At 39.2% G+C, this 27,013-nt stretch overlaps 1 protein-coding gene across 1 annotated transcript in view; it reads left to right on the top strand.

The window, feature by feature from the left end:
• The window catches only part of TTC39A (tetratricopeptide repeat domain 39A), a 48,291-nt gene that overhangs the window by 10,815 nt on the left and 10,463 nt on the right, over nucleotides 1–27,013 (top strand). The window contains exons 3-14 of the mRNA XM_033152168.1: nucleotides 3,305–3,436; nucleotides 4,307–4,383; nucleotides 4,747–4,814; nucleotides 7,060–7,124; nucleotides 7,721–7,820; nucleotides 10,863–10,928; nucleotides 15,001–15,109; nucleotides 15,858–15,925; nucleotides 16,017–16,076; nucleotides 17,160–17,321; nucleotides 23,028–23,119; nucleotides 24,908–25,028. Of these exons, the coding sequence (XP_033008059.1) occupies nucleotides 3,305–3,436; nucleotides 4,307–4,383; nucleotides 4,747–4,814; nucleotides 7,060–7,124; nucleotides 7,721–7,820; nucleotides 10,863–10,928; nucleotides 15,001–15,109; nucleotides 15,858–15,925; nucleotides 16,017–16,076; nucleotides 17,160–17,321; nucleotides 23,028–23,119; nucleotides 24,908–25,028 (1,120 nt within the window). The remainder of the gene's footprint in view (nucleotides 1–3,304; nucleotides 3,437–4,306; nucleotides 4,384–4,746; nucleotides 4,815–7,059; nucleotides 7,125–7,720; nucleotides 7,821–10,862; nucleotides 10,929–15,000; nucleotides 15,110–15,857; nucleotides 15,926–16,016; nucleotides 16,077–17,159; nucleotides 17,322–23,027; nucleotides 23,120–24,907; nucleotides 25,029–27,013) is intronic.

Raw genomic sequence — 27,013 nt, forward strand, 5'->3', positions numbered from 1 at the left:
AAAATTTGTTATAATATGGCAATGAACAACTGAAGAGATAAAGAAGTAAGGAGCAGATGGGAAGTCAGATATATGGTAAAAAAGAATATTTGTTTGTTAATATCATTTATTATATTGCTGTTGTAGATGTGTATGTGCTAGTCTGTTTGTTGGTTTTTTATTTTTAAGCTGTTAGGAGGTGATGGTATTTGTTTATTTGTTTATTTATGTATTTTTCTTTTGTGTGATGTGATAAAATGAATAGGATGCAAAGGAAATAAATAAATAAATAAATAAATAAATAAATTGGGGGGGGGGGAATACCTGAGAAATATATATGATGTAGGTGCAGCACAGGAATACAAGAATATACCAATATCTTATGGAGAGAGAAAACAAAACTAAAGAAAACAATGCTTTTATCTTGCCCAAAGGTAAAGGTAAACTAGTGTTCCCCAAACTTCTGAGTTTATTTGTTAAAGATGTAATGAGGCTCAACCCAAATTCTTAGGAATGTAAATAAAATGAAGTAAAATAAATCAGTATAAAATCCACATTTATTTATAATCAACCACCATTCCTAGGAATTGTAGAATGTAAAAATTCTATGATGCATTGCAGGGGGTTGGACTACATGACAGTTGGGGTCCCTTCCAACTTTATGATTCTATGATCATATAAAAAAGGAAACTAAACAACTGAAAAATAATAATACCCGTATACATTTTTAGCAATAAAACAGCATGATATGAGAATACTGTAATATTGTGGAATCAGCTTATTAAATGCAGAGGTTATTCATTGGCTAAGAAGATGCACTCTGTACATGCTTGTGCTCTTTATTTATGAGGCTCATAGTTCCTTGTTAATTTGATTGCACTATACATCCTAAACTGGTTGTCAACCTCAGGCCTTTTTCTACCTCTTTTGACCCTCAACCCCAGGGGGTCAGTAGGCCTATATGTTGGCAAACCCAAGTAGACAAGCTAATAAGTTATTGGCTTCTCTACCACTTATAACACATTTTATGATTGCTCTGTGGTATCTAACACACCAACTACCTGTATCTGTACAAATATACCACAAGAAGCAGTAGCAACCTTTCATTAAATAGTTGTATTTACAAGTAACCTGATGGGCTAGTAATGGATTTGATTTTACAGTGTCATAAATGTGAGGTGGAAAGGCTTTTGCCACAAGGAGAAAGTACCTCTGTGGACAAACCTTAAGGGTATGCTGTGATTATCTCCAGTTTAACATATAAATAAAATCTCATTGTGAGTCAGACAAATCCCTCCCTTCCCTCCCAGTGCAGATTGTTCCCCACAGAACAGTTTGCTGTGCTTTATCTAGTGTAATTAAATGTCGATTAATAGCTCCTCCTTTCCTTACTTTAGATACTGTAATTTAATTAAGGGTTTGTCCCATTGTTGGCTTCTGTGTTAGTGTAGTTTTGCTGAATGCAAGGTCTCTAGCCTGAGGAACTGCTGTTTGGATGGTGGGGAGTCAAATAACGGAGAGATGAGAGAACCTGTATGTCTTAGGGTAATAAACTGGGAGGCTGAATCTTTTGGATTTAAATTTGCTTGAAGGAGATAACTGTTTGGAGAGAGAAAATGCCCACAGATAAGAAGAGAAGTTGCTTTGACAGGAACCAGTAAAGGTAAATGGACCCCTGATCATTGGGTCCAGTCACAGACAACTCTGGGGTTGCAGTGCTCATCTCGCTTTACTGGCCGAGGGAGCCGGCATACAGCTTCCGGGTCATGTGGCCAGCATGACTAAGCTGCAGCACACGGAAACGCCGTTTACCTTCCCGCCGGAGTGGTACCTATATATCTACTTGCATTTTGATGTGCTTTTGAACTGCTAGGTTGGCAGAAGCAGGGACCAAGCAACGGGAGCTCACCCTGTTGCGGGGATTCGAACCGCCGACCTTCTGATCGGCAAGCCCTAGGCTATGTGGTTTAGACAGGAACCAGTAGCAACAGTCAAAACTAAGAGGTTCCTAGAAGGACCATTTAGGATGTAGATGACAGAAGGCAGCATGCAGGTCTTTGTGTGCTTTCTGACTGGTAGCCCAGTCTTTGTTGCATTCCCCTCTTTCTGTTTTTTCATAGTAGTGCAAATAACTAGATGACCATATACCAGTACAGTCAGTTGTGTGAACCTTTTCAAGTGATCTAATAACAAAGGATCATAATAGATGACCCAACTGTTAAAAACATCTTTTAAGATAGTCTACTTAAGTTGTCACCACCACCCAACACATGCAGACATACTTGTGGGGGATGGGAGAGAAAACCCATAGGAGAGGATGACAAAGGGAGTACATGTTCTAAGCACTGAAAACCAAATCCAACAAAAATTATAACCAGAAAATTCTGTAGAGCAGACAGAACTTTAGTAAAAATTTGAGCTTCTGAGGTAAGAACACATTACAGTAATGGATGTTAATATTAGGGATTCCATTTCTGGTGCTAAGATTTTTACTTCAGGAGATATCCTTTCAATGTGTGTTGCAGGATGTACAGACACAGCTGTTTTGTTTTCAAACATGTGCAAGGGCTAAAGTAAAGCCAAGACCATATACCATCATGCTGCCTCTTAAAAGTAGTTCAGTATCACCTTGGCCACCCTTCTTATATCTCTACTTGTCTGATCCCTTCAATCTTGATAGGGTTTTTTAAGAAATGCGGTCTACAGCAAGACTGCAATGTTTATTCTGTGCTATTCAGAGAAGCGGTTGTGTTGTGAATGGCACTGTGATGTTCAGGGACAAAGTCCAGTTCTTTAAGGGGAGGGGAAGCTCCAACCTGTGGACTGAATGTGGCCCTTTAGGCCTCTCTGTCCAGCCCTCAGGTTTTTCTCCAGGCCATGTCACATCACACCTTGCTCTTTACCCTCCTAGAATGCTCTTGCTAGGCTGGAATGCATCCTTGAAGTGTGGTAATGCCTCTTGCTTGCCTGGATGAACTTGTGTGCATGGAAACCTGCCTTTTGTGTGGCTGGAATGTAGCCAACTGTACAAAGGAAAGAGTCCCACCTATTATCGATATTCTGTCCCTTTTGACTCTGGTCCTTCCCACCACTGACATGTGGTCCACAGGAGGTTGCCCATGAAGGAATATGGCTCTCGGGCTGATTGGTTTTCCAATCCTGCTTTTAAAATATCCTTCAATGATCCTGGGTGTTGCTGCTTCTAACTCTCCACTCCCTTGACCTCCTACCTTTAAGGCCATTGTTTTTGTTTTCATTCCTTTACTCTTTATTGTGGCTTCTGTGAATATCATAGATGTATCTCCCTTTAACTTGTTTCCCACAGAACAAAGGGGAGTATGTATCATGCATTGACATATGCCACCATATTGGAAATGCAAGCCATGATGACTTTTGACTCTCAGGACATACTGAATGCTGGAAACACAATGAAAGAAGCTCAAGCCATATGTCAGAAGTAAGCACAGAGAATTGTTCTACATGGTCAAAAGCATAGAATAAGTACATTAGACAGCTTTGCAACAGTAAGAATTAAGAAAATGTTTTAGTAAAGGAAAAATGCTAAAGGATTCTTAGAAACCTTCATGTGCCACCAAGAATTTTTGACAGTTGGTTTCCACCATGTATAAATGCAGTCATCTACATGGAAGTCAAAAGGTATAATTGTACATGCACTTCACCTACATATGACCACTTGTAAGCCATTTGGGAAATATTTATTTATTGTCATGCAGCCAAAATGACAATTGTGGGACTATAAACACTATAGAATAACATACCACTTTAAACAGAGATTAATGTTTATGTCAGAAAATGTTTGAGGTGACCACATAAAGGCATTGAGTCCCAACTGTTGTTAGTCAGAAATTTTAACACATCAAATATAATGGCAAAATTTAGTATTGAAATAGATAATTGAAACCTTTAATTATACATACAGCCTTTTCTTAAATTACTTCGAGCATAAGAATATATTGTTCTGTGTACTTGGCATTTTGCAGAGTAATAAATTAAAATTTCAAGTCTGTAATCTCCTTGGATTGGAATCTAAGTTTTGATAGAGTGGAGGAAAAGCACTGAAATAAAAAAAAAGGTGTTGGAGCAAGAATATATGCAAATATAGTTTAGATGTACTGTACTTAGGCTCCATTCCTGTGTCTATTTAGGAGATGGGAGTAAGCACCATTCAGCTGTTGGACTTGCTTTTGATAATACATGCATAAGAATGCATAAGATTGCATTGTTAGGCTTAGTTTTTGAAGGCCAATATGACTAAAGGGCTTTGTCAATGTGTTCTACGTTTCTAGCCTCTCTTGTTTTTATGTAGGTTTCGGAAGAAATCCACCGTGGCCGATTCATTCAACAATTTAGTGCACAGACGCAATGTTGACCAATTAACGGAAGGTAAAAAATAAACAAAAATAAACATTAGCTCCTGTTTCTGTCCACATGACTGCCTGGTAAAATAAATAAATATTCACCTGGTGCTTAACAGCTCAAGGGTGGGCAGCTGGCAAGCCTCTGTGGGGAAAGAATTGCGTAGGTGGGAAGCCATAACTGGAAAGGTCACCACCTGCCTAATTTTCGAAAACAAGGGCATCCAGGCAATAGCCTTAATAGAACATCCTAACGTGGACATTTTTGAGGTGTGCTTGTATTATAATGTGGAAGATTGTAGTGGTTATGATGACACTGTTCCATTTGGTGGTGGAGCTTTCCTGCTATTCACTTCATATCTTTTTTTCCCCTCTCCCCCTTTTTAAAAAGAGGAAATTCATGCAGAAATTTGCTATGCCGAATGTTTGCTTCAGAGAGCTGCTCTTACATTCCTTCAGGTAAGAGCATTTGTTTTTGGAACATTGTTGTGAAAACAGAAATGTGAGGCCTCAATAAGGCCGTGGTTACTGAGATCACAGTGAGTTGGGCAGGTGATGTGAATAAGAATCTCTTTCTTCGTACACCCACACCATGCAGCTTTGCTTTTATGCATTTTGCATAACATGTAGCTTCTCACACACCGAGAAGCAAGTTTAATTAGGAAGTCAGGATGTTTCCAGTTCATACTATGGGGACTTAATAAATCATTAGGTAACTGAGTGGAAGAGTACTTCAGCTGGTACAGTATTCTTAGTATTTTTATTTTCAGCCTAGTGGATATCTTATGGGATATGGATAATGGGCAGAGGGGAGTAGCTGAAGCTTTCTGGTTCTCAGAATCTCATATTGTCTAATGCTGCACTCATGTAAGAGAGGACTGGATAGCTTGCTAAAACTCCACATTTGCAGAGATGTATACAGCTTCATTTGCAGGCTTATTCTCATTTCATTTCACATGCATGAGCAACTACTTGTAAATTAAAGGGAGTACCATATTTTAGTTATTACCTTTTTGTAAGTAGGCTAGCTTATTTTTTGTAAAGCAAATTCCATTTAACCTCTCTTAAAGGCAGCCTTGAATCTCAAGGTTTCCTGTCACTCTTTGTGAAACAAGGGATGGGTGGGAATCTCATTGAAACTATGGAACCAATCCTTTTCTTAAGAAATAATAACTGTTGTATTATCTTATTCTATTTTGTTTTTCCCACGTTTTGGAAAGATAACTGCTACACCCATCCTCTTTAATCAAAAACAAAAAGCAAAACTGAACTGAATTTGAAATACCCATCTCTTACTACAACCTAGATATGGCACCAAGTGACACCACATGATTTTCACTTGCAGCATCACCCTGGGGTAACTGCTATACTGTACTTAACAAATGGGGAGTATCTCCCTTGAATTGCCACTGTCCTGCCCCATTATTTGTATCTGTAGCAAAGTGGGGTACTTTTGTTTTTTTAAAAATACAAAAGTAAGCAATGTGTGGCCTATGAGCCACATTCTACTCACTAGTGGTATTCTTAGCCCATGCTACAATGTCTATTTTGTTTCTTCATATTCTCCCTTTTCCTGACTTGAAGTATGGAGTGTTGGAACAAAGCTTGGGTTAATCAAATATGTTCTGTACGTAGCATGATGCTACCTCCTCCTGGAAAGGGAGCACAGTATAACTTTCAATTCTTGTTGCTGTTTCAGAGGACATGTAGAAAATTTAAACTTTTTATTGTTAATAACATTTTCAGCTCAGCAGAATACATTGATAGCCATATTCATTCACAGCTCTAAAGGCCATCCTAGACAAGATTAGCATTACATGACTTACTTTTTAAAGGTTATCCAGATTGAGACCCCTATCCATCACTCCAGGCTCATCATCTGCATAAGGTCCTCCCACACTTGCAGTTTAGTTTTTTTTAAAAAAAGCTATTTACATAGCTTGTTATCGTGTGGGTGGTGTCTTCTCTGGTTTGGCCCTAATATATCTCTCTTGGAGTCGACTTTTCCTCTCCTTTTCCCAGAGTTCCCTTTGGCTGCTCTCAAAGAGCCAGTGACAGATTCATAGCCAACGAAGGGAAAACTCGTGGCAGAATCTAATTACTTTTCACAGAAATTTCTTTGTCCTCGATTTGAGACGGAGACAGCTTTTTGGATCCTTATCAAACTCTACAGTGCCAAGGTGGCCTGGTTACATTTTGCAAGTTCAATTCAGTTGAACACTGTTCCTGATACCTGCTTTCTCTAAGGTTTCTGATGCCTTTGCAGGTGTCCAGCATGTGTCTTGGATTAGCTAAAGCTGGAGGCCCCATGCTAATTATTCGTAGTCCAAATCATTACAAAGCCTATGTAGAAACAGTGGCTTTTGTGCAAAATCAGTGATAATAGGTTCTTCTCAAATGAAATACTTCCTGTTTCATTTTTCTAGGGTTAATTAACAAGGAATACTACTATTCTGCTTCTGTTTTACTTGATGTATCCAAATTAAGGGCTAGAGTTTTGAAATTTGTGTTAGGTATTTAACAAGATCAAAATTTTAAAGATGGTTTTTAAAAAAAGGTATATGTGCATGTATTAGAAAAAGTCAGAGCTTTAAGTATTTACCAGTCTAGATTTTGTAACTAACTTTTTGTCATTGTCACCAAAAGCAAGAGGATTTTCATGTACACGTATGCTGAAATGTATGATCTATTGTATTTTCCTTAGGATGAAAACATGGTTAGCTTTATCAAAGGCAGCATCAAACTCAGAAACAGTTATCAAACATATAGGTTTGTAGCATTTTAATATATATTTTTACAATTATTATGTTCCAGGCATCCATCCAAATCAAAAGTTATTGCTTATTATGTTTGGTGCTCTGCACTTCTCAGGCTTCACTCTAGTCTAAATTGATTCTGGCTGGTATTTTATTTTATTTTATTTTAATCAATGAATCAATCAATCTAATGTATTTATATCCTGCACTTTCAAAGTAAAAACTCTCATAAGGCAGCATAGAGTGGTTACTAATAAATACAATATATGAATCTAAAAACAGAACCAGTAAACTCACAGTTGAAACAATAGCAATGAATCACAAAGATAAGTGAGGCCATGAATAAAAATCTGAGTGGAATAAACTTTTTATTTTTACTGCTCTTTAAAATCACCAGCAAGTGGATGATGTGCACCTCCCCCCCCCGGGGGGGGGGAGGGAATTCCAAAGATGCAAGGCCATCTCTGGTACTCTCTTCATACTGTGGGTATTGGGTAAATGGTATATATGCAGTAGCTCTTATTGTCATGTATTTCAAAGTGCTAGACCATGATTGGTATTAGAACTGGATTACATTCTGGGTTTTAATAAGATATTTTGCTTTGATAGGGAGCTGGACAGTCTAATACATTCTCCCCACTATGTTAAAGGAGAAAATCATCCCCATTTTGAAGGTGGCGTAAAGCTAGGAGTTGGGGCATTTAATCTGGTATGTATCACAGTTTTTTTGTATACATTGTTCTGGCTAGGGAGTTGTATTCCACCATCTGGCTTTATATTTGACTGTTCAAGAGATTATTTGAAGTTGGCATCTTTTACGTAAGAATTGGTTCCAGCGGCTGAAAATACTGCTGTGTGGTAGTAGCTCCATGTAGTGGCTATAAAATTTTATGAGCTGCTTTCTTATGAGATTTTCCACCTGTAACTCTCTCACTGCTCTGGCTGCCAGTTTGCAACTGAGCCATATTTAAGGCCCATGTACTGGCTTAGAAGGCTCTAAACAACTTGAGATCAGGCTATTTTAGGGAGTGCCTTCTTCAGTATCAACCTGCCTGGCTGTTGAGGTATGCGAGTAAGGCCTTCCTGATTGTATTGTGGCCTGCAGCAGAAGGGCCAACTCTCAGTGGTAGAGCATCAAGTTTGCTTGCAGAAGGTCCCAGGTTCAGTCCTCAGCATCTCCAGGTGGGATTGGGAGAGAAAGTACTGAGTTAGATGGACCAATGGTCTGACTCAATATAAGGCAACTTCCAGGGTGAGCCTTCTCTGTGGAACCAGAATAACCTCTGAGTTATGACCGGCTAGCATTTTAGTGCTTGCTTAAAGCCACTTTACTTCCCAAGCTTTTAATGGTGGTTTGTACTTAATTTGTCATGATGGTTAATTGTTTTATGATTATTATCGTATATGTGCTGGTTTTATTTGGTTTTATGTTGTACAATGCTTTGTGATTTTTAACAAAAAGTGGTATAAAAGTACTTAACATAAATTATCCATGTCATGCCTGTCATGCTTCCCTGGAATGTGTAGGGCTCTTGTCTAGTGTTCAGGTGTCTATAGCTACAACATTCAATATGAGAAACTTGTCAATTTTTAAGAGGCATAATAGAATCTAGTAGTTCTCACTATAATTTCCTGTATGCTTTTCACCTGGGCAAATTTTGTCACAAGATACCAATTATGCAGAACATTTAGGCTACAGTGATTAAAATCACAAGCACTTCAGAAATGAATTAAGACGTGTGAAGGAGTGAAGGCCTTTTCAGGGAGGAAATGTGTGAAACCTTACAACATGTGCTTGAAGCTCAAACTCAACAAGTTTGCAAGAGCTATATTTGTCATACTGGAAATGCTCAGATTATTCTATTATATATAGCTTGTTTCTTTCCAGTACAGTGGTACCTCGGGTTAAGAACTTAATTCATTCTGGAGGTCTGTTCTTAACCTGAAACTGTTCTTAACCTGAAACACCACTTTAGCTAATGGGGCCTCCCGCTGCCGCTGTGCCACCAGCACACGATTTCTGTTCTCATCCTGAAGCAAAGTTCTTAACCCGAGGTACTATTTCTGGGTTAGCGGAGTCTGTAACCTGAAGCGTCTGTAACCCAAGGTACCACTGTAATCAGAATGTTATAAGGGCAGCATTATGTATTGAAGAGCTACTGTGCTGATGAAAAGCTTTTATGATATTGCAATTTTAATTTGCAGAAAGGTTCCCTCCATTATGACCCTTCTGATTTTATATTTTATATAAGTATCTGCTTGTGAGGTACTTGTGAGCTGTTTGTAGAATTTACAGGGGCTAACTACGGTAACTACAACTTATATTAATTATGTGATTAGCAATTGCACCGTGGTTTTTAACAATGCAAATATTGGGAGTAGGGGGTGGTAGTGTCATCTGCACCTTCAGTATGCAAGGAAGTAACATTTAAGTCTTCCCTCTCTAGTAACACTTTATCCTCCTTTATTAGAAATTGGTGCTGATGGGATTTTTTTTTCTAATAGTGATTGCTACTCACAGTCTAATTTTTCTTGAACACCGCTGGAGAGAGAAGGCTTAGCAGCCCCCACCCATTTGTGCTGCATTGTTGATTACACCCCCCCCCCGCCTAGTGTATCATTTTTTAAAACCCACAAGTCAATTGCTAATTGCATCACTAAAGTACAGTAACACATAGCTAGGCTCATAGTTTGCGCATGTGTAGTATTATAAGCTCATGTGTTCAGTAACAGAGGAGTAACTTTGCATGCTCGTCCCCTGATGTTTATTCAAATATCTGTGGGGTGGGTGTTTTGCATGTTTAGTTGTACATACAGAGGGTTTCCTGTTGCTGAACCATGATTTTTACTCAATAATGCCCAGTAGGGCTCCAGGTATAAGTACATCAGATGTCAAGATTTTCCTTTATAAAGGTGACTTGAACAAAAATAACAGAAGTGGCTCCTTCATACTGGAATCTTCTTTTCTGATGTTTCAGCTCAATGCTTTTTTTCTAAAAAAATATGTTTAGGGGTACTCTCATTTTCCTATTCGTATTAAAATACTGCCCTTCAATGAGGTCAAATTTAGATTCACAAAATGTTTAGGGGTATGCGTTCCCCCGCGTACCCCCCCCCCCAGAAAAATCACTGGTTCAGCTTCGTTTGTTAAGCTTATTTCCAAAATAATAAGACTGTAAGGCACTGCTTTATAATGCTGCTTTCATAATGAAAGAAGGAAGAGCAAAAACACACCCAGAAAAACTACCCTGCCTACTGTTTGACCTTCCTCACCACCATGGCAGATTGTAATTACCAACCTCACAAGTTTGTTACCTGGTAGAGATGTGTTTTCTCCATTCTGGTGTAAGATGACTTGACCCATGACTTGCTCATCTCTAACTGGCCCAGGGGTGTGGAGGCATTGAGCATCTCCCCACCCCTGTCCCATTATTTCTTGTGCTGACATAGGAACTCTCCACATTATGTGTATATAATATGCCTTAGGAGAGTTTGCCCTAAAATATGGCTTAAATATGTAGTACTAAATAAACTAACAAATAAGAAATAATTGCATTGTGCTCAGTGCTATGGAGGGGTGTGTGGTATGGCAAACATGACATATGGAGGCCATTTTAAGTGAGCTTGATATGAAACTTGTTCTGCTCCTTTTATTTGTAAAAGATCTTTTCTGAGATGTTGCAGGTAAAATAAATGTATATCTATATATAATTTTCTTCCCACAATTTTTCTTTGGTTTTTATTTCTATAGACTTTGTCTATGTTACCATCAAGGATTGTACGGTTACTGGAGTTTGTTGGGTTTTCAGGAAGTAAGGCAAGTATATGTTTGTTTATGTTGTTTCATTTATTAAAATCTTTTATATGCCACCTGTCATTTCAAAAGACATACCAATAACAAAATACAATAATAAAAATCCTATAAATAAAAACCCGTAAAACATCAATATTGATTGCAGTAGCCAGAAATGCCAGGAGTCAGTATTAGCGGTCAGCAAATACCTGGATAAATTAGTACATTTTTAGTTGCACCCCATAGTTGGCCCCCAAATGCTCTCTAAGCTAATATTATTTCACTGTGAACATTTAGTCGGCATCTATATAGTACAGATAAAACTAAGAACTGCTACACATACACAAACAAACAAAAAATTACAGTAAGTGTGGCAAACACACTTTCTACTGCACATGTTTACTTTCAAAAAATTGCATCTTAGGTCACATGACATTTCTTTTCACATTCATTGTATGTGTTGTGTAAAAACTTCCCTCACCCCCACCCCGAGCCACAATGTAAAATTACCATTTGGGGATATAATTAAGGTAGATCGTCTTGGAGGAATTTTCACTGAATTGTGTTTAGTACACAAAAGGAATTTAAAAGGGCAGAATATAATGTAAGAATTCAAGAGAAATTAGATTAGAAGGAAGTGAACATATAAGACCAAGGTACAGATGACATTCATTGCTTTAATGTAATTAGACAGTGGAACCCCGGGTTACCCACGCGATCCGTTCCGGGTTGCCGTATGTAACGTGGGTGTGCGTAACTCTAATGCACGCAAAAAACCGAAAAACTGGAGGTCACGTGATTTGAGCACTTCTGCGCATGCGCAAAGTGCTCAGAAGCTTTTTGTGCATCTGGCGGTCGCACGCGCTCCCGCGTGCTCCAGAAAACACTTCGGGGGGGGGCGGGAGTGCATATCCCGAATGTACGCAACATGGAGCATATGCAACATGAGGTATGACTGTACATGTATTCAGTTATGTGCCCTGGATAACGAAAAAATTCCCTTTGGAGCTGTTTTCTATTTCAAGAGAAGTCTTCACTGGCACAAATGGAAACTTTCCTTAGAATGCAAGTAGCAGCTTTAGGGAAACTATTTTTGTTAGGACCATGACAGGATGGAGAGTGAATTAAACTCTCCCTTTCTATGCTCGAGATTCCCCTTTGCTGTATCTACATAATCAGAAATGTGCATGTTAATGAATATAGGAACCATTATCCTTTCTGCAGTGCAGAAGGCCATTTTACACATTTACATGACCTTGTATGGGTAGAGCTTTTATTGTCATTTGAGAACTGCAGTGATTTCATGTTACATGCAAGTGGTTTTCTAGCAGTAGATTTAAAATCCATTTGTGATAGGCGGAGGACCTGTTCTTTTAGAATGATACGGTAAAGCTATAGCTGTGCATCATTTCTAGTAAGTGGCGCATAAATTTAGTTAACTAAATAAAATAAAATAAAAAGGAAAGGAATGCCGTGTACACACCACATACTTAAGCATGTTGCACACCACCAAAGAATCCCGAGAACTATAGTTTCGAAAGGGTGCTGGGAATTGTAGTTCTGTGAGGGCTAAACTGCAGTTCCCAAGACTGTTGATGAGGGGGAATGTACTTTAACTGTCTGGTGTCAATATAGCTTGCAATATAGTTTGCAGGTAGAGAAACTTGTATTGGGCAAGTCATCATTAATCCCCCAGCTAGGCTAAATAGGAAATAAGAAAATAGGATGACCCTGCATTTTCTTTTTTCTTTTTTTAAAGTAAGTTGGCAGCGAATGCATTTAGAATGAGATGGATTGATTTGTGAAAAGAAATTAAAGAAGGATTGTGGGCATGGGAAGGGGCTTCCCTGGATATGTTACACTCAAGATACCCCAGCCCTACCTTTCTTAGGAAGTTTCCCTGTGATGCGGGGGAAGAACCCTTGGTATAATCCCATAAACATGACTGTTGAAAACTTCTCTATTCTGTCAGGCCTATGAAGGTGATGAAGAGCACATACCCTTTTTGTTGCAGGAGCTGTTGCTATTGTTGCTGTTAATATTTTGGATTTTTATTTTGGATCTTGTGATTTATGTTGTTCAGTTTGGTTGTGCACTTTCTGATGTTTTGTTTATTATGATTACTTTTGCTATTTTTGTAGTTGTGTAGAAAATCTTTATGTTATAAGCTGCCTTGAGCATATCTTTAACTTTGGAAAGGCGGCATACAAATAAAATATTTAATAAAATAAAATAAAATGATTGATTTTTTGATAATATAGAACAACATAGAACCAACACTTTAATTTTCCTACCACGTAATTGTGGAAAAGAAATGCCTCAGCAGTGCTAAATGTCTCTGCTGTGGGGGAAAAAATCCCTGTATTTCAAATATATATTCCACCTATCTGTTAATGCTGTCTGTTGACAACAAATAAAGAATACTGGCTACTTTCTGACCAATGTAGCTAATGAATTCCTGGAGTAATAGTTTGCTGAACCAGTAGAGATCATGAGATGAGAAAGGCAGCACTGTGACTTCAGTATCTTAAGAGATTTATAATTAAGAAATTGTGACTTGCAAGGTTGAACAAAGTTTTCTTATTAACTCATTTCCATTTGCTTTGTTTAATGAAGATCAAAAATAGTCATAGGGAATTACTAAGCACACCCACTGAAAATTGTGAACACTGCCTTTTCTTCTTTGTGTTCCATACATTGTGTATATGCCCTGTGTATTTCAGGAAACTTGTATGAAAGAATCCATTTAGCAGGAATGATTGATTCAGGACATTCATTTGGGCGTAAGTTTCCTCTTTGGAAACTGATCTAAGATGCTATTGGATTAACTTTCCCAAACTCTATACGGCTACCAACACACACTTAACTTGGGAGTAAGAGTAAGAGTGGAATTAGATGGTACATGCTAACATGATAACGCCTGAACTGTTTTTGATTTGAGGCATTTTAGAATGGAAAAACACTGGGAAATGTGGGCTGCTTCACCTTTTCCCACCTTCTAATTTTCCACTGCAACTTCCCCCTTTGTACTGCTTTCAACACCAGAGCTCCAGCTTTATTCATCTATCTATTTGAATATTTTTATCTTGCATTTTGATCCAGCAGATCTACAGAGCTGTTCCATCACAAATAAAAAATCCAAATATAGTTAATAGTCAACAGTGAGAATGAAAGCAGCCCCCCTCCCGCCACCAGCAACCGCCCTACTAATTAAGTGAAAGTGTAAAAAATTAAATGTCTCTTTCCACCAAGTGGGATGGGGGAGCATGTTTATAGTTTGCAAATTTCAGAATATCCAAAAGATCTATAAGGCTCACTCACCACATTCAGTCAGATTCTGAGCTGGAGGCACATGGAGAGGGAAGGATGGAAAGTGGAAGGTAATACATTTCCAAGACTTAATCTCCTTCCAGGTCAAGACTGTATTTTCTGGGCCTCTTTCTCCCAGCTCTTTAATGAAGCTCCCGGTGTGTAAGGACAGGTGTGCATTTAGAATATGTCGTCCCTCTTGGCTCTTTTGTATAAATGTAATGGAGGAAAGAATGGAGCATCTCTTCAAAAGCATGCCTTGTTCAGTCTAAAAAAATGGCATCTGTGGTAGATTGATGGGAATTGTAGAGATCAGCCCTTTATTGCCATAGGTGGAGCAAGTAATGGGATCAGGTGTTGTGGTACTGAAGTGATGGGGAAGTTTGGCAGATGCTGAGTGGGACAATGCTGGGAAGAGGAAAGAGGGTGACTAGAATAAAGGAAGAAGAGAGATGAGTCAGGAAATGAGTAGTGGCAAGTCATGGCAATACGTTGTGCCCTTTGTGTGACCTAATGGTGCATCTTCTATGGGAAACACATGTTAATTGCTATTGCATTTTCTGTAACCACTACTTCGTTCATTTGGTGTTTTGTGAAAGAGATGTCTGATAACTTTATTAGGCACTATGGTAACATACATTGATATTGTTCTCCTGTACTAGCTGAGTAAACCAATTTAACTTTCTGTATTGGAAGATACTTATCTTCTCTCTTTAGTTACAGTGGAACAAATAGAGCAAACCACAGGTGTAATTAATTTACAACCATTTATCTGACTGTGATGCAGGAACATGGTCTGCGACAGCTTCAAGAGGGAGCCTCAGTGTACAGCTTTAGGTCCGTGCTGTGCACTATGCTACTGCTCTGCTACCATACCTTCATGACTTTTGTGCTAGGTAGGATTCATTTTCTTCTCTAAATGTTGACCCTTCATACATCAAAAATGGCATGGAGATAGGAAAGAGTTATGTTCATCGCAAAGCTGGTTGTGAATTACTTATTCAAAATAGCTGTAGCATTTTTCATGTGTGACTTAATTCTTCACAAACTTTTATTTTCTTCAAGAAACACTTGGCTGCTTAAGATGGATATGATATATGCATAGCTCATCCCAAAATTAGGTTTAAAACATATAGACAGTTTTTGAGCCAGGCTAATCCTAGCAGTTTAAACAGAAATATAACATTATGAACTATAAATGCAAGCATTTTGTCAGGTGTTTGCTGTTCCCCTAACCACTCTTTAACTTATTTTAAAAACCTTTGCACAGGTCTTCCTGGTCACTGGGATCAGATGATAAGAGGCCTTTATAGGGATGCAGCTTTAAGAAGCTTGGGGTTGCTGATTCTTCCTGCCCATAGCTTCAGTTTTACAGAATCCCTCCCCAGTGAAACCTGTAAATGCCCAAACTTGTTTTAATGAGTTGCCTAAAAGTCAATAATCTTCGGACTATTTAGGAGCTGCTCAGTTTTGATGAGAATTCCCCTGTAATCATTTGCTTTTAATATTTTTGTGTCACCATTATTTTTGAGCTAAATTAATGTTTATATTTGGCCTTGAGAGAAAGTATGGAAAGGACTCGCAATGTAAACTAAGTCTGGGCTACCCTCACTTTCTAATTCTTTGTTCTCCCAATTAATTTAGGGACAGGAAAAGGAAATGTTGAAGAAGCAGAGAAACTTCTTAAGCCTTACTTGGCTCGATATCCAAAAGTAAGATAGATCTTTAAAAGCCTGATATGTGTACCAGTGTAATATCTCACATAGAAATTGTTGCCAATGCTTTTTCTTGATTCTATTCCAGGGATCCATATTCCTGTTTTTTGCAGGGAGAATAGAAACAATAAGAGGCAATGTTGATGGAGTAAGTAATTAGTTTTTATCCTTCACCTACCTTCCTTGGGGATTGAGAAATCTTTGGCCTTATGACCATGCCACAGTTCCTGGTGGGTTTTGCTCTCTGCAACACAGTACTTGGCTGTTCTAAGAGTGACAAATGCATGTTGGTCTGAAAGAAGTAAAAGTGCATGCAACTGGTTGGCCTGGCAGATTTGATAAGAAGGATTAAATAAAGATTGTAAGCAAGTCACGGTAGAAAAGCAAGGCTATTTGCCATCATATTTTCTAAATGAACCTGAATATGAAGGACATCTTCAGAGGTCCTTTCCCACTGGTGCAACCCTGTCTTTGGATGAGATGCCCTTCAGCTGTAATGTCACTGCTGTGCACTACCTTCCCCACCTGGTGCAGTGCCTGACATTTTTTCAGCAACAGGTGAAAACCTTTTTATTTGCCTAGGCATTTTAAATCATTTGGGCCTTCTGGCTTTAGATTTTGGACTGGTTACAACTATTGCTGCTCTGCTGTGTGAGTGTAGTGGTGGGTTTTAAAACTTTTATTATTTTAACTTCATGCAAGCCTCTGAGCTTTAAAAGTAGAATATAAATACTTAAATAAATGGAGCATCTATTATTGTTAGGTACTGGGCAGAAACAACACTAAATTACTACTAAACTGTGAATTGGCTCTTGGTTTGAGAACCAATATGATGTGATAGTGAGACCCAGATTCAAAGCTGCATTCAACCTCGAACCTCACTGAGTGCTTTTGGGTTAGTATTTTCTCACTCAGCCTAACCTATCTCACAGTGTAGGAGGTGTGGAAGTATATATGCCCCCTGAACTACTTGGAGGAAGTGTAGCATCAAAATTGAATTAAAAGTAAGAAATAACGTTTCTAAGCAAAGTTGTTGATATCTTGTGCTATTTCTGTCTCCCCCTTTCAGGGGGACACAGACTGTCAGAATTGACTGTAGTACGTGATTGACACAGGAACAGTAGTGTATGGCTTCTGGCCTGAGTGCATGCTTGACAAGGATATTCAAAAGCTGTGCTGACATTTTTGAATGAGGGTTGTAGTCTTTTAAGGTTTTCTTTTGATTTTGTAGGCCATCAAAAGGTTTGAAGAATGTTGTGAATCCCAGCAGAATTGGAAACAGTTTCATCACATGTGCTATTGGGAACTCATGTGGTGCTTCACATACAAACGTCAGTGGAAGATGGCATACTTCTACGCAGATCTACTCAGCAAAGAGAACACCTGGTCAAAGGTGAGTACAAGGAAGATGTGCTGATGAGCATATCTGATAAAGAAAGGTAATGTTATGGTGTGATTTGGATCAATCAGTTTTTGAGTAGACTTATTCCAGGTAGACATTAAAATATGATTGAAAGGCCACTGAAGATATAAAACAATGCCATTCCTAGTTGTACTTTAGTAGCAGACACTTTGTCCTCTTAATCAAGCTCAAGTGGCATATGCCGTTGTATAGAGCCAGAGTCCTTGAGAGGCCTGTAGCTTTGGTCTTCTCTCTTAATCTGAGTTGTTCAGTAAGCGTATGAAGAGAAGCCATGTCTGCTGGCTCATTTCCACTGTGTCCCAGATTGCTATCTTTTTAATATCCCCCAAAGAAGTGATTGCTTTCCATTGAGAAAGTTTAGGGGCTTCTGGTGGAAATTGTCTCCATTTTTATACATTTGATCAGCTTAACCTGTCCAGGTCTGCCTTTTGTAATATCCCAAATCTTTCTTCTCCCTTCAGGCAGCTTGTTTTGATAATAAATGTGTGTTCAATTTCCTGTGTAGGAATCCTGTCTCGCTCAGATAGCAAGATGTGTACTCTTGTGTTGTCTAGAAAAAAAGGCTCATATTTGCATGAAATTTGAAAGCCTTCTGTGCTTTTGCTTACTCTTCAATAATTGGGTAGTTTTTCTGTTTTTCTGTTCTCTGATTGACTTGCTAAAAGCCTTTCTTTGCTAAATGTCTCACAGCAGAACCAACTGCTGCTTTGGCAGGAGAAATTCCAGTTGGCTGTGGGGTAGATGTTCTGCTTCTCTTTTGTTCTGAGACAACATGTGTCTTCATTTTGAAGTGGCTTGAATAAATGAGTAGTTAAAACTGTGTAAGTTTGGGCTACTTCTGACAGTAAGATATTGAGCTGGGCAGTATAGGAATCTTGTATTATTATACTTAGTCATTTGTGTTTCCCATTTTTATAAGTTTCTTCCCCTTATGCGTTTAAAATGCTATGTAAATCAGGATTTTCTTACATAAATTCAATTTTACTTTTTCATGGGATAATGTGCCTGGCAGGGTGGGGGTGGGGGAGGGGGTTGCGAAATATATTGCTAGTGGGTCTTGCTACCTGATTTGGACACTTAGAACATATTAGCCCTATTGACGTGTTATAGTAAATGCAGTTGCAGCAAGGCTTAGTTCCTACTGACAATGGGTAAACCTTTGTCTTGACTGTACTACTTTAAACTACAAGTGAGTGCTCACGTGCCTGAATGCTTTTCAATACAAAAATTGCCCACACATAGAAACTTAGCCATTTCCCTAGTTTCATGTATAGAGTGTTGTTTTGTATGAATAAGCATTCAGTCTTTTGCACCTCCATCTTCAGTCTGAAATGGAACCATTAAACATAAATTTACCACTTTAAGTGAGGACAAAGCCTAAGAATAGCCTGCTTTTGGGGCGGGGCTAGGCAAATGGCAGTGCTGTTGGATTACGATTCTAGACTAATGGTGCCTTTTTTGAGCCTATAAAAACAATGTTAATCAGGATAGATTCATGCCATCCTCAGGAGTGAGCAAAGGAATAGGAATGACCATAGTCATTTACTTTTGACTTAACTTCCTTAAAATCAGGTGCCCCAAAGCTGTTCCTTGGTGTAAGATCTGTTTTCTGCAGAAAGACTTCTGGTCTGTCGCGCCAGCCATTAGTCGAGGAATTCCAGAGGTCTGGAATTACGGCATGCAGAAGGTTGGGGGAACCGCAAAAGTGCTGCGGACCCCCGAAGAAACCCCAAATAGTGCATTTTGGGGACATGGAGATCCAGCGGGTGCCTTTTGGGACTCCCCCTTTCCCCAGCAAAGCTCTTTTGAGCGGACCATGAATGAGAGGGGTTGGAGCCCTTGGCGCTGAGGACAACATCGCTCCCTTCGCAGTGCTAAGCTTCGGGACTTGTGGCTTCAAGCAGCGGATTTTCCGTTTAAAAAGAACAAAAAAGGACTAAACTATAATCGTGAGTAAAAGGAATTGGATTTAATTTGAAAAGATTTGGTCGTGGAGAGATTTAAAAACGGAAGCCCCCTGCTTGGCAGGGGGTTGGACTGGATGGCCCTTGTGGTCTCTTCCAACTCTATGATTCTATGATTCTTCCGCTGGGACCGGGACAGCAGCTGCCAGAGCTGTTTTGACTGTTAATCCCTTGAAACTTCCCAATATTTTTTTTTCTTTGTAGCTTCCCTTCTCTGCAGGGAAAGGGGGGAGGTTTAATTAAAGACAATTGATCCCTGTGAAGACTTGTAAAACAATTTGACAGCCCGTTTTCTTCCTGACAGTGCAGCCCCTGTCAGCAGAGGCAAGACTGTTTTAAAAGGCTTGATTGATGAGATTGGATACATTCTTTCTCTGTCTGGCTAAAAGGTTACAGACTGTTGCAATTGACCAGTTAGAAAGTTGCAGCACCTTAAAGACTGAGAATATTTCTCCTTTGCCTGTGATTAAGACTTTATGAGAGAGTTTCTCAGACCAAGGAGTAAAAACAAGGACAGCTACTCAGAAGGATTCTGGCAGGAGAGCCTCTAAAGATACTGGATTCGAAGAATCTGTTCTAAGACTATTGACAGAAATCAGGAACCAGGTTACGCAGAACACAGAGAACCTGCAAAGAAATACTCAGGCTTTGGAACAGACGAATGCCAACTTTGAAGAACTGAAAAAAGACCTGGGAGCTATCAAACAGGATGTCCAAGCAAATAAAGTAAAAATTGCTGGAGTGGACAAGAAAATTCTCATCATGTTGTTGAGTCCCAACTTTGTTAGCGAGAGGATTGCCATGTCGTCAGCGTATAATAAGATGGGTATTTTTCTTGTTGCAGGGATGGGGCGGGTTGGTTAAGAGCTTTAATAGCTGTTATTATATCATTTATATAAAAATTAAAGAGAAAAGGAGCCAACAGGCAGCCTTGTTTGACGCCTCTGGTCAATGGAAAGGTACGGGAGAGAGCACCAAGGGGTCCAAATTTCACTCTGGCAGTTATATCTGAGTGGATTTCCACTAGCAGCCATAAGAGCCTTTTGTCTATGTTGGTTATACTTAGCTTCTGCCAAAGTCTCGTTCTGTTAATAGAATCGAAGGCAGAGGATAAGTCGACAAAAGCAACATATAGCTTGGAGTTAAACTTGGTCTGTTATAGCTTGGAGTTAAACTTGGTCTGTTATGGCATTCTGAAATTGGAGGGTGAAGACTGTTAGCTATATTTAGTTTTTCCTAATAAGAAAGGAGATATTTGAAGTTTTTATGTTATTAGCAGCAGATTAAAGGACAGAGGAGATAGTGTAGATTTGATAAGAATGATTTGTGAAGATTTATGATGATGTATTACTAGTAAATCTAGTACAAGATGATTAAGTTTTTAGACTAAGATGATTAAGATGATTGTTTTATTTTATATATATAATTGTGTTTAATTTTTAGAAGAAGAGGTTAAAAAGTAGATTATGGGTATAAAACCGAAGGTGAAAAGGTAGGGGAAGTCAACCGTCAAGATTAAGAAATAGAAATTTTTTTATGAGATGTTTAAATAAGAAGAATAATCCTGGCAATGTTTGTATTTGGTTTATAATTGTATTTGTTTTGTATGTGTATAAATGTAGGTGTGGATATGGGTGTATGTTGTTATAAGGAAAAAATGTCAATAAATTCTTATTAAAAAAAAAAAAAAAACTTGGTTTGGTATTTGTCAATCAGAGTTTGTAGGACTAGACAGTGGCCTGAAGTACTGTGGCCTTTCCGAAAGCCTGCTTGTTCTGGGTGGAATAATCCAATTTCATCCGCCCAGTTGGTCAGCTTCTCTAGTAGATATCTGGTGTAGATCTTGTAGGTTATATCTAGTAGGCTGATAGGCCTGTAGTTGGTAGGATCTTGGGGATCTCCTTTTTTGTAAATTGGAATGATTATACTCTGTTTCCAGTTTGTCGGTATCGTGAGGGAGGAATTTATGGCAGTGAATGTAGGGGCCAATATAGTTGCCCACCAGTGTTGATTTGATAGGAATACCTCAGGGGATAACATATCTTCCCCAGGTGATTTACCTCCTTTTAACAAGCCAATCAACTGAAAACATTTCTCGGGGGAGACTGGGTCCCACGGCGGAAGGGCGGATCTGCTGGCTGCGGAAAGGGTTATGGGTGGGTTAGGGAAGGGAGCGGAGTAAAGATGGGAAAAGTGTTTGTACCAGCTGGCTTCCACGATATTATTGCATGGGGCAAGAAAATTCAGGATTTGGAGGATACAAGAATTGGAGACTTGGAAAAAGTTCAGGAAGAAACTTCATTTGAAGTTGCTTTCCTTCAGCTGAGGCAGAAAGAGACCCATTTAAGGACTGCCTTCAATTGAGACTGATAATTTGAAATAATCACTAGTCAAAGAATTGGCTACTTTTTGAGAATTGAAAGAACAAGAGCTTGATAGTTGGATTGCAAGTGCCTTCAGATTAGGATTAAAAGGTAAAAAGGATTCAAAATTTGTTAATGACTGTATGGTGATCTTTCGGACCAAGGAGCAGAGAGAAATGTAAAGAGAAGGAAGGAACCTTTTTCCAAATGTGGTGGACATGCCCCAAAATAAAGGACTTCTGGGAAAGGATTTATAATGAAATGAAAAAGGTGTTAAAAGACACCTTCTTAAAGAAACCAGAAGCCTTTCTTTTGGGAATTACGGGGGAGGAAATCCCCCAAAAGGACAATATTTTCTTTTTGAATGCCAAGACAGCAGCTACACTACTTATCGCAAAGAACTGGAAGAATCAGGGATACCAACAGTGGAAGAATGGCAATTGAAAATGATAGATCTAATGGAACTTGCTGAGCTGACAGCAAGATTGTGCGATCAGAAGGAGGAAATGGTGCAGGAAGATTGGAAGAAATTTAAAGTTTATTTGAAAAAATACTGTAATGTTTGAAATTTTTGAAATTCTAGGGAAGTAACTAGAGGTTTCTGGTATAAAATAGGGTAATTGGGATTTTAATAAATGATTAAAAGAAATTATCTTGGATAATAAGATAATAGGTATTGAAATATGTTAATAAATTTATGATAAATTATGAAACTGCATAAAGAAGAACTGTAATGAAACCCAGGAAGGGGATGTCGGGGGAAGTCACCCTAAGATGTTAAAGGGAAAATGTGAAGTTGATATAAGAATTGTTTGTGTTTTGTTTGTTTTTTGTATTTGTGTTTTATGTTTTGTATCTTGTAAAATAAATAAAAATATCTTATAAAAAAAGATCTGTTTTCTGCAAACACACACACATACGTAGTAAACTGTAAAAGCAGGGCTTTTTTTCAGCCAGAAATCACCGGAACTCAGTTACGGCACCTCTCAGGGTGTGCACCATTGCCATAATAAGAGAACAAGGGAGGCATTCGTGGTGCATTCCGGCACCTCTTTTTCTAGAAAAATAGCAGTGTGTAAAAGTATGTATCTGTACACACATCTTCTTTGCAAGTAGAAAAACTTGGATACAGAAAAAAATTGAGTTCTAGTATATGTTTCTGCTTCCCTTTTCTGCTTCGTTTAGGTTACAATATCCTAATGCAAGAATATATGTTCTAGGTAATTTCACTTCTAATAGTATAAGGCCACATCCCTTAAATGTTTCACCATGCTGTCTTGGATGCTGAAGATGACACAGGAATATAAATTACAATAAGGATTTTTAATCATACATAATTTTCATTTTAGGCTACATACATATATATGAAAGCAGCTTATCTCTGTATGTTTGGACCAGATGATCATAAGCCTTTTGGGGATGATGACGTTGCACTATATCGGTAAGTTTACCTGAGTCTTCACAAGGTCTATATATTGACAGATTAGTCATGAAAGAAATACCCATTGTATTCAGCCCAGCTCTATACCTAAAATTGTAACTTTGTACATTCCTCTGTGTTTAATACCAAGCCATATTTTAATTTATGTTCAATGGGATAATTCAGCAACATTTCTTGAATATAGTTTTAATTCTCTCCTACTACTTGAGACATGGGAATCCTACCCACAATAACATTAACTGAATCTCTTCTTCAGTGTCACATGGGATAGAGGGTCAAGATTAAATGTATATGGAGCAACACATGAAAGACTTAACATTTCTATAGTAGGCTACATTCTAGCCACAGAAGAGATGCAAGTTTCTGCACCCCAATTTTGCTCCATTCTGGCATGCAACAGGCATTATCACAGTGTTAAGGATGCATGTGAACCAGACAAGGCAAGCCCTTAAGGAGGGCATTGAAGCAGAGCTGGAAGGGTTGTGGCCTATGGAGAAGCCTGCAGGGGGTGGCAATTGGACATTATTGAGGGCAGGTAACTGAGAGCATTTGGTGGTCTTTAACTCTGGGGCAAGACATGGGGTGGACAATTTGAATTGGAGGTGCCATTACAATACTAGGGCAGCTCTGCTTTTGTACCAGCCATTCAGAACTGCAGATGATGTAGAGGCGTAGCAAGCCCAAGTGGTACCCAGTACGGATTTTTTTTTGGTCAACCCCCCCCCCACATCTGCCCATACCCCTTCAAGTCACAGCGAGCGTTTTGCATCCCCCCACAATGCTTTGCGGCACCTCATTTGCAAATGAGGTGCCACAAAGCATTGTGGGGAAACACAAAATGCTCGCTGTGACTTGAAGGGGTGTGGGCGGATGGTACCCCAGGTCCAGGTGGACTGAGTAAAGCAAGCACAGCTAATGCTTTTGCAGTGCTGTGGTGAGTCCTAAGCCCAAAGCCACTGGATTTGCTCTGGCTTGTGCTTGAGGCTCTAGGTGGAGGTGCCAAATGTCACCCCTTGAAGATGGCACCTTTGTGCCCCCTGAGAGGGCAGTGCCCTGGTGAAATGGGTGGAGCCCAGGCTGGGCAGAGCTGTGCTTCTGTGGCTCTTCCCAGCTGGAAGGAAAAAGCAAAGTGTGTGCTGTGTAAGCCAGCTGCTGCACTGAGCAACTTATGAGTTGTGGGGTGGGCATGCTGAAAGTCACCCCCCTCCCCTGGAACCCTGGGCGGCCCACCCCCCCAGCGATGCCTCTGAGCTGATGTAGTACCATCCTCAGGTATTTGTTCTAGGAATATTGGAAGTGCCAGACTCTAACTTCTGCGGCTGCCACAAAGTGTTTTTTTTAATTACAGGTTTAAGGGGCCCTGAGATGCATGTCTGATTCTGTCACTAAGCAGCTGCCCAAAGGTCAGGTGTGATGTAGGAGTGGATGGCTCCTCCATGAATGCAGAACAAGTTGTCTAGTTATTCTATGATGGTGACATTTTGATGGTGCTATATTCCTCCTCCACTACCACTATCCTCCTCTCTGTTTTATATTCTTTTAAATACCTAGATGTTTGTGTGTTTGTTTACAATCAAGCAATATACACATTTTGTTAAATAAAATAAGTACTTCTTCAGAGCTGATCATCTTCAGAATGGAATCTGCTGCTTGACAATGCATATGGCAAAATATAGGGGAGAGTTTTCAGTTCTGATTTTGTCTTTCTAGTTCAGAGGGCTGCAGTATGTAGTAGATAAAGCAAATGAAATTTTGTATGCTTCCTTTCATCTCTCCCACACCTCACAGGGCTGTGCCTAGTTTGAAGCTGAAAATAGCAGGAAAGTCCCTCCCTACAGAAAAGTTTGCAATTCGGAAATCCCGCCGATATCTATCCTCAAATCCTGTTCCACTTCCTGTACCTGCTTTGGTAAGATGAAGAGGCTTCCCCTGCCCATCCATTGCTTAGAGATCTCATTATTTATATAAAAACTTCCCTGGTATTTCTTTTTTAAATGAAATGGGGGTGGGGTTTGAAATGCTCCTGTCATGGCAGCTAATAATGGATACTGTGTGTGCATACTTTCATGCATACGCTCTGCTGTACCAGAGAAAAACAGGTGGGTGGATCATGTGGACAACAGCCTGTGTATATAAAAATGTACGAGTCCAGTTGCATAACACATTGTGGATAGATCATATTTTTATAGTTCTTTGGATTGTCCTGAATACCACCATTTGGTAGTCAAGCCCCAAACCCAAAGTTCTGTTGGAAAGCATTTTGGCTTTCCTGCTGATGAAACTGAGTGTGTGATGATTGATAATACAATGTACGCTTGGGTTGCAAATGTGATCCGTGCAGGAGGCATGTTCACAACCTGCAGCGTTCGCAACCCGCAGCGCCGTGTCGGCACATGCGCAGGTTGCGATCCAGCACTTCTGTACATGTGCAAAGAACGATTTAGTGTTGCTGCGCGAGCGCTGAAACCTGGAAGTAACCCGTTCCAGTACTTCCGGGTTTGGCGCAGTGTGCAACCCCAAAAACACGCAACTTGAAGCGTCTGTAACCCGAGGTATGACTGTATTGTCATTTATCCATTTTAGACCCCTAAGTAGTAGCAGTTGCCAGTACATTGTACTGTTCGCCTCAGACATTGTGGTAGATTGCAATGTTTAGCTGGTGATAACATTGCAGTGTTTAGCTGGTGATTTATCGCAATGTTGAAAACCAAATATCGCCCAGCTCTTATACATATTGTGATTCACGATATTTTGCCAGCTCGAATATTATGAAACAATTATTACGATGTGAACTTGAAACCAGTTTTGCATGATATATTGATATATCACCCAGCTCTGGCCTGCACCCAGCAATTATGGCTACTGGGAACAAATAAGCACCTACATTACAACTCTTTCAGGTCAAAGTTAGTGGAGTCTGGTATTGAAACATGTGACTCTTGCAAGCCACCTTGACTTCTATGTATCCTCCTTTTTCTGCTGAACTTGCACCACAAAGGCAGCAGATGGTGCTCTTTAACAATTCTCTCCATTGAGGAATTGGAAGTTGGTATTAAAGCTATTTATAGCACTCTGTTAATAGTTAATTGCACTAGGTCTATTTGGTTTGTATCGAAAGGTCCTTACTGCTGGAAGCTTCTAATTTAAAGTGGGGGGGATATATTTTGTACTGCAATTTTTATTTTTATTTTCTTCAAATCCCTGCTAGAATGATCTTGACAAAAACACAATTTCTCCATTCAGTTACAGAATTGTTCAACACAAAATACATAAAGCTGATGCACAAGGTGATGCTGCTTCAGCTGAATCTGTTCAGTCTAATCTGCCAAGACAGGAAGAAAAGTAATGTGCAGGGTGGCCTAACCCAGATAAAAAGTAGCTAAGAGGAATAAACAGTATAGGATCAAATGTTTTGCTTTTTATTTGTCCAAGGAGACTACAAACCTTGCAATTTTTCACTAATTGCATACCTTATCCATAGCAGTGGGTGTTCAAAGTAGATAGAAATAAAATGGAACACTTTCTTGCACATCTCGGCATAATAGGGGGTGTGGCTATCGGCATTCTCTAAGAACAAAGGAATTCAGCTAGGCTGGATGGACAGGCTGAACATTGTTTGCAGGAAAAAACAGCAAGGCCAGCAAAATCTGGCAAAAAATGTAGCAGTTCAGTTGGTCCAGCAGTAGATAAAATTTTCACTGCTAACTGCATGCATCATGCACATTTTTATAACATTCTGATCTTTGAAAAAGTGGTTGTAAAATACATTTCAGAGGTTACCTAGTTCACAAGCATTATTATTATTATTAGTGCTTTTTTTCTAGGGGGACACATACCCCTAAACATTTTGTGAATTAAAGTTTAGCCTCATTGAGGGGCAGTATTTCAGTATGA

This window comes from Lacerta agilis, chromosome 6 (genome assembly GCF_009819535.1).
Source record: "Lacerta agilis isolate rLacAgi1 chromosome 6, rLacAgi1.pri, whole genome shotgun sequence".
NCBI lineage: Eukaryota > Metazoa > Chordata > Lepidosauria > Squamata > Lacertidae > Lacerta > Lacerta agilis.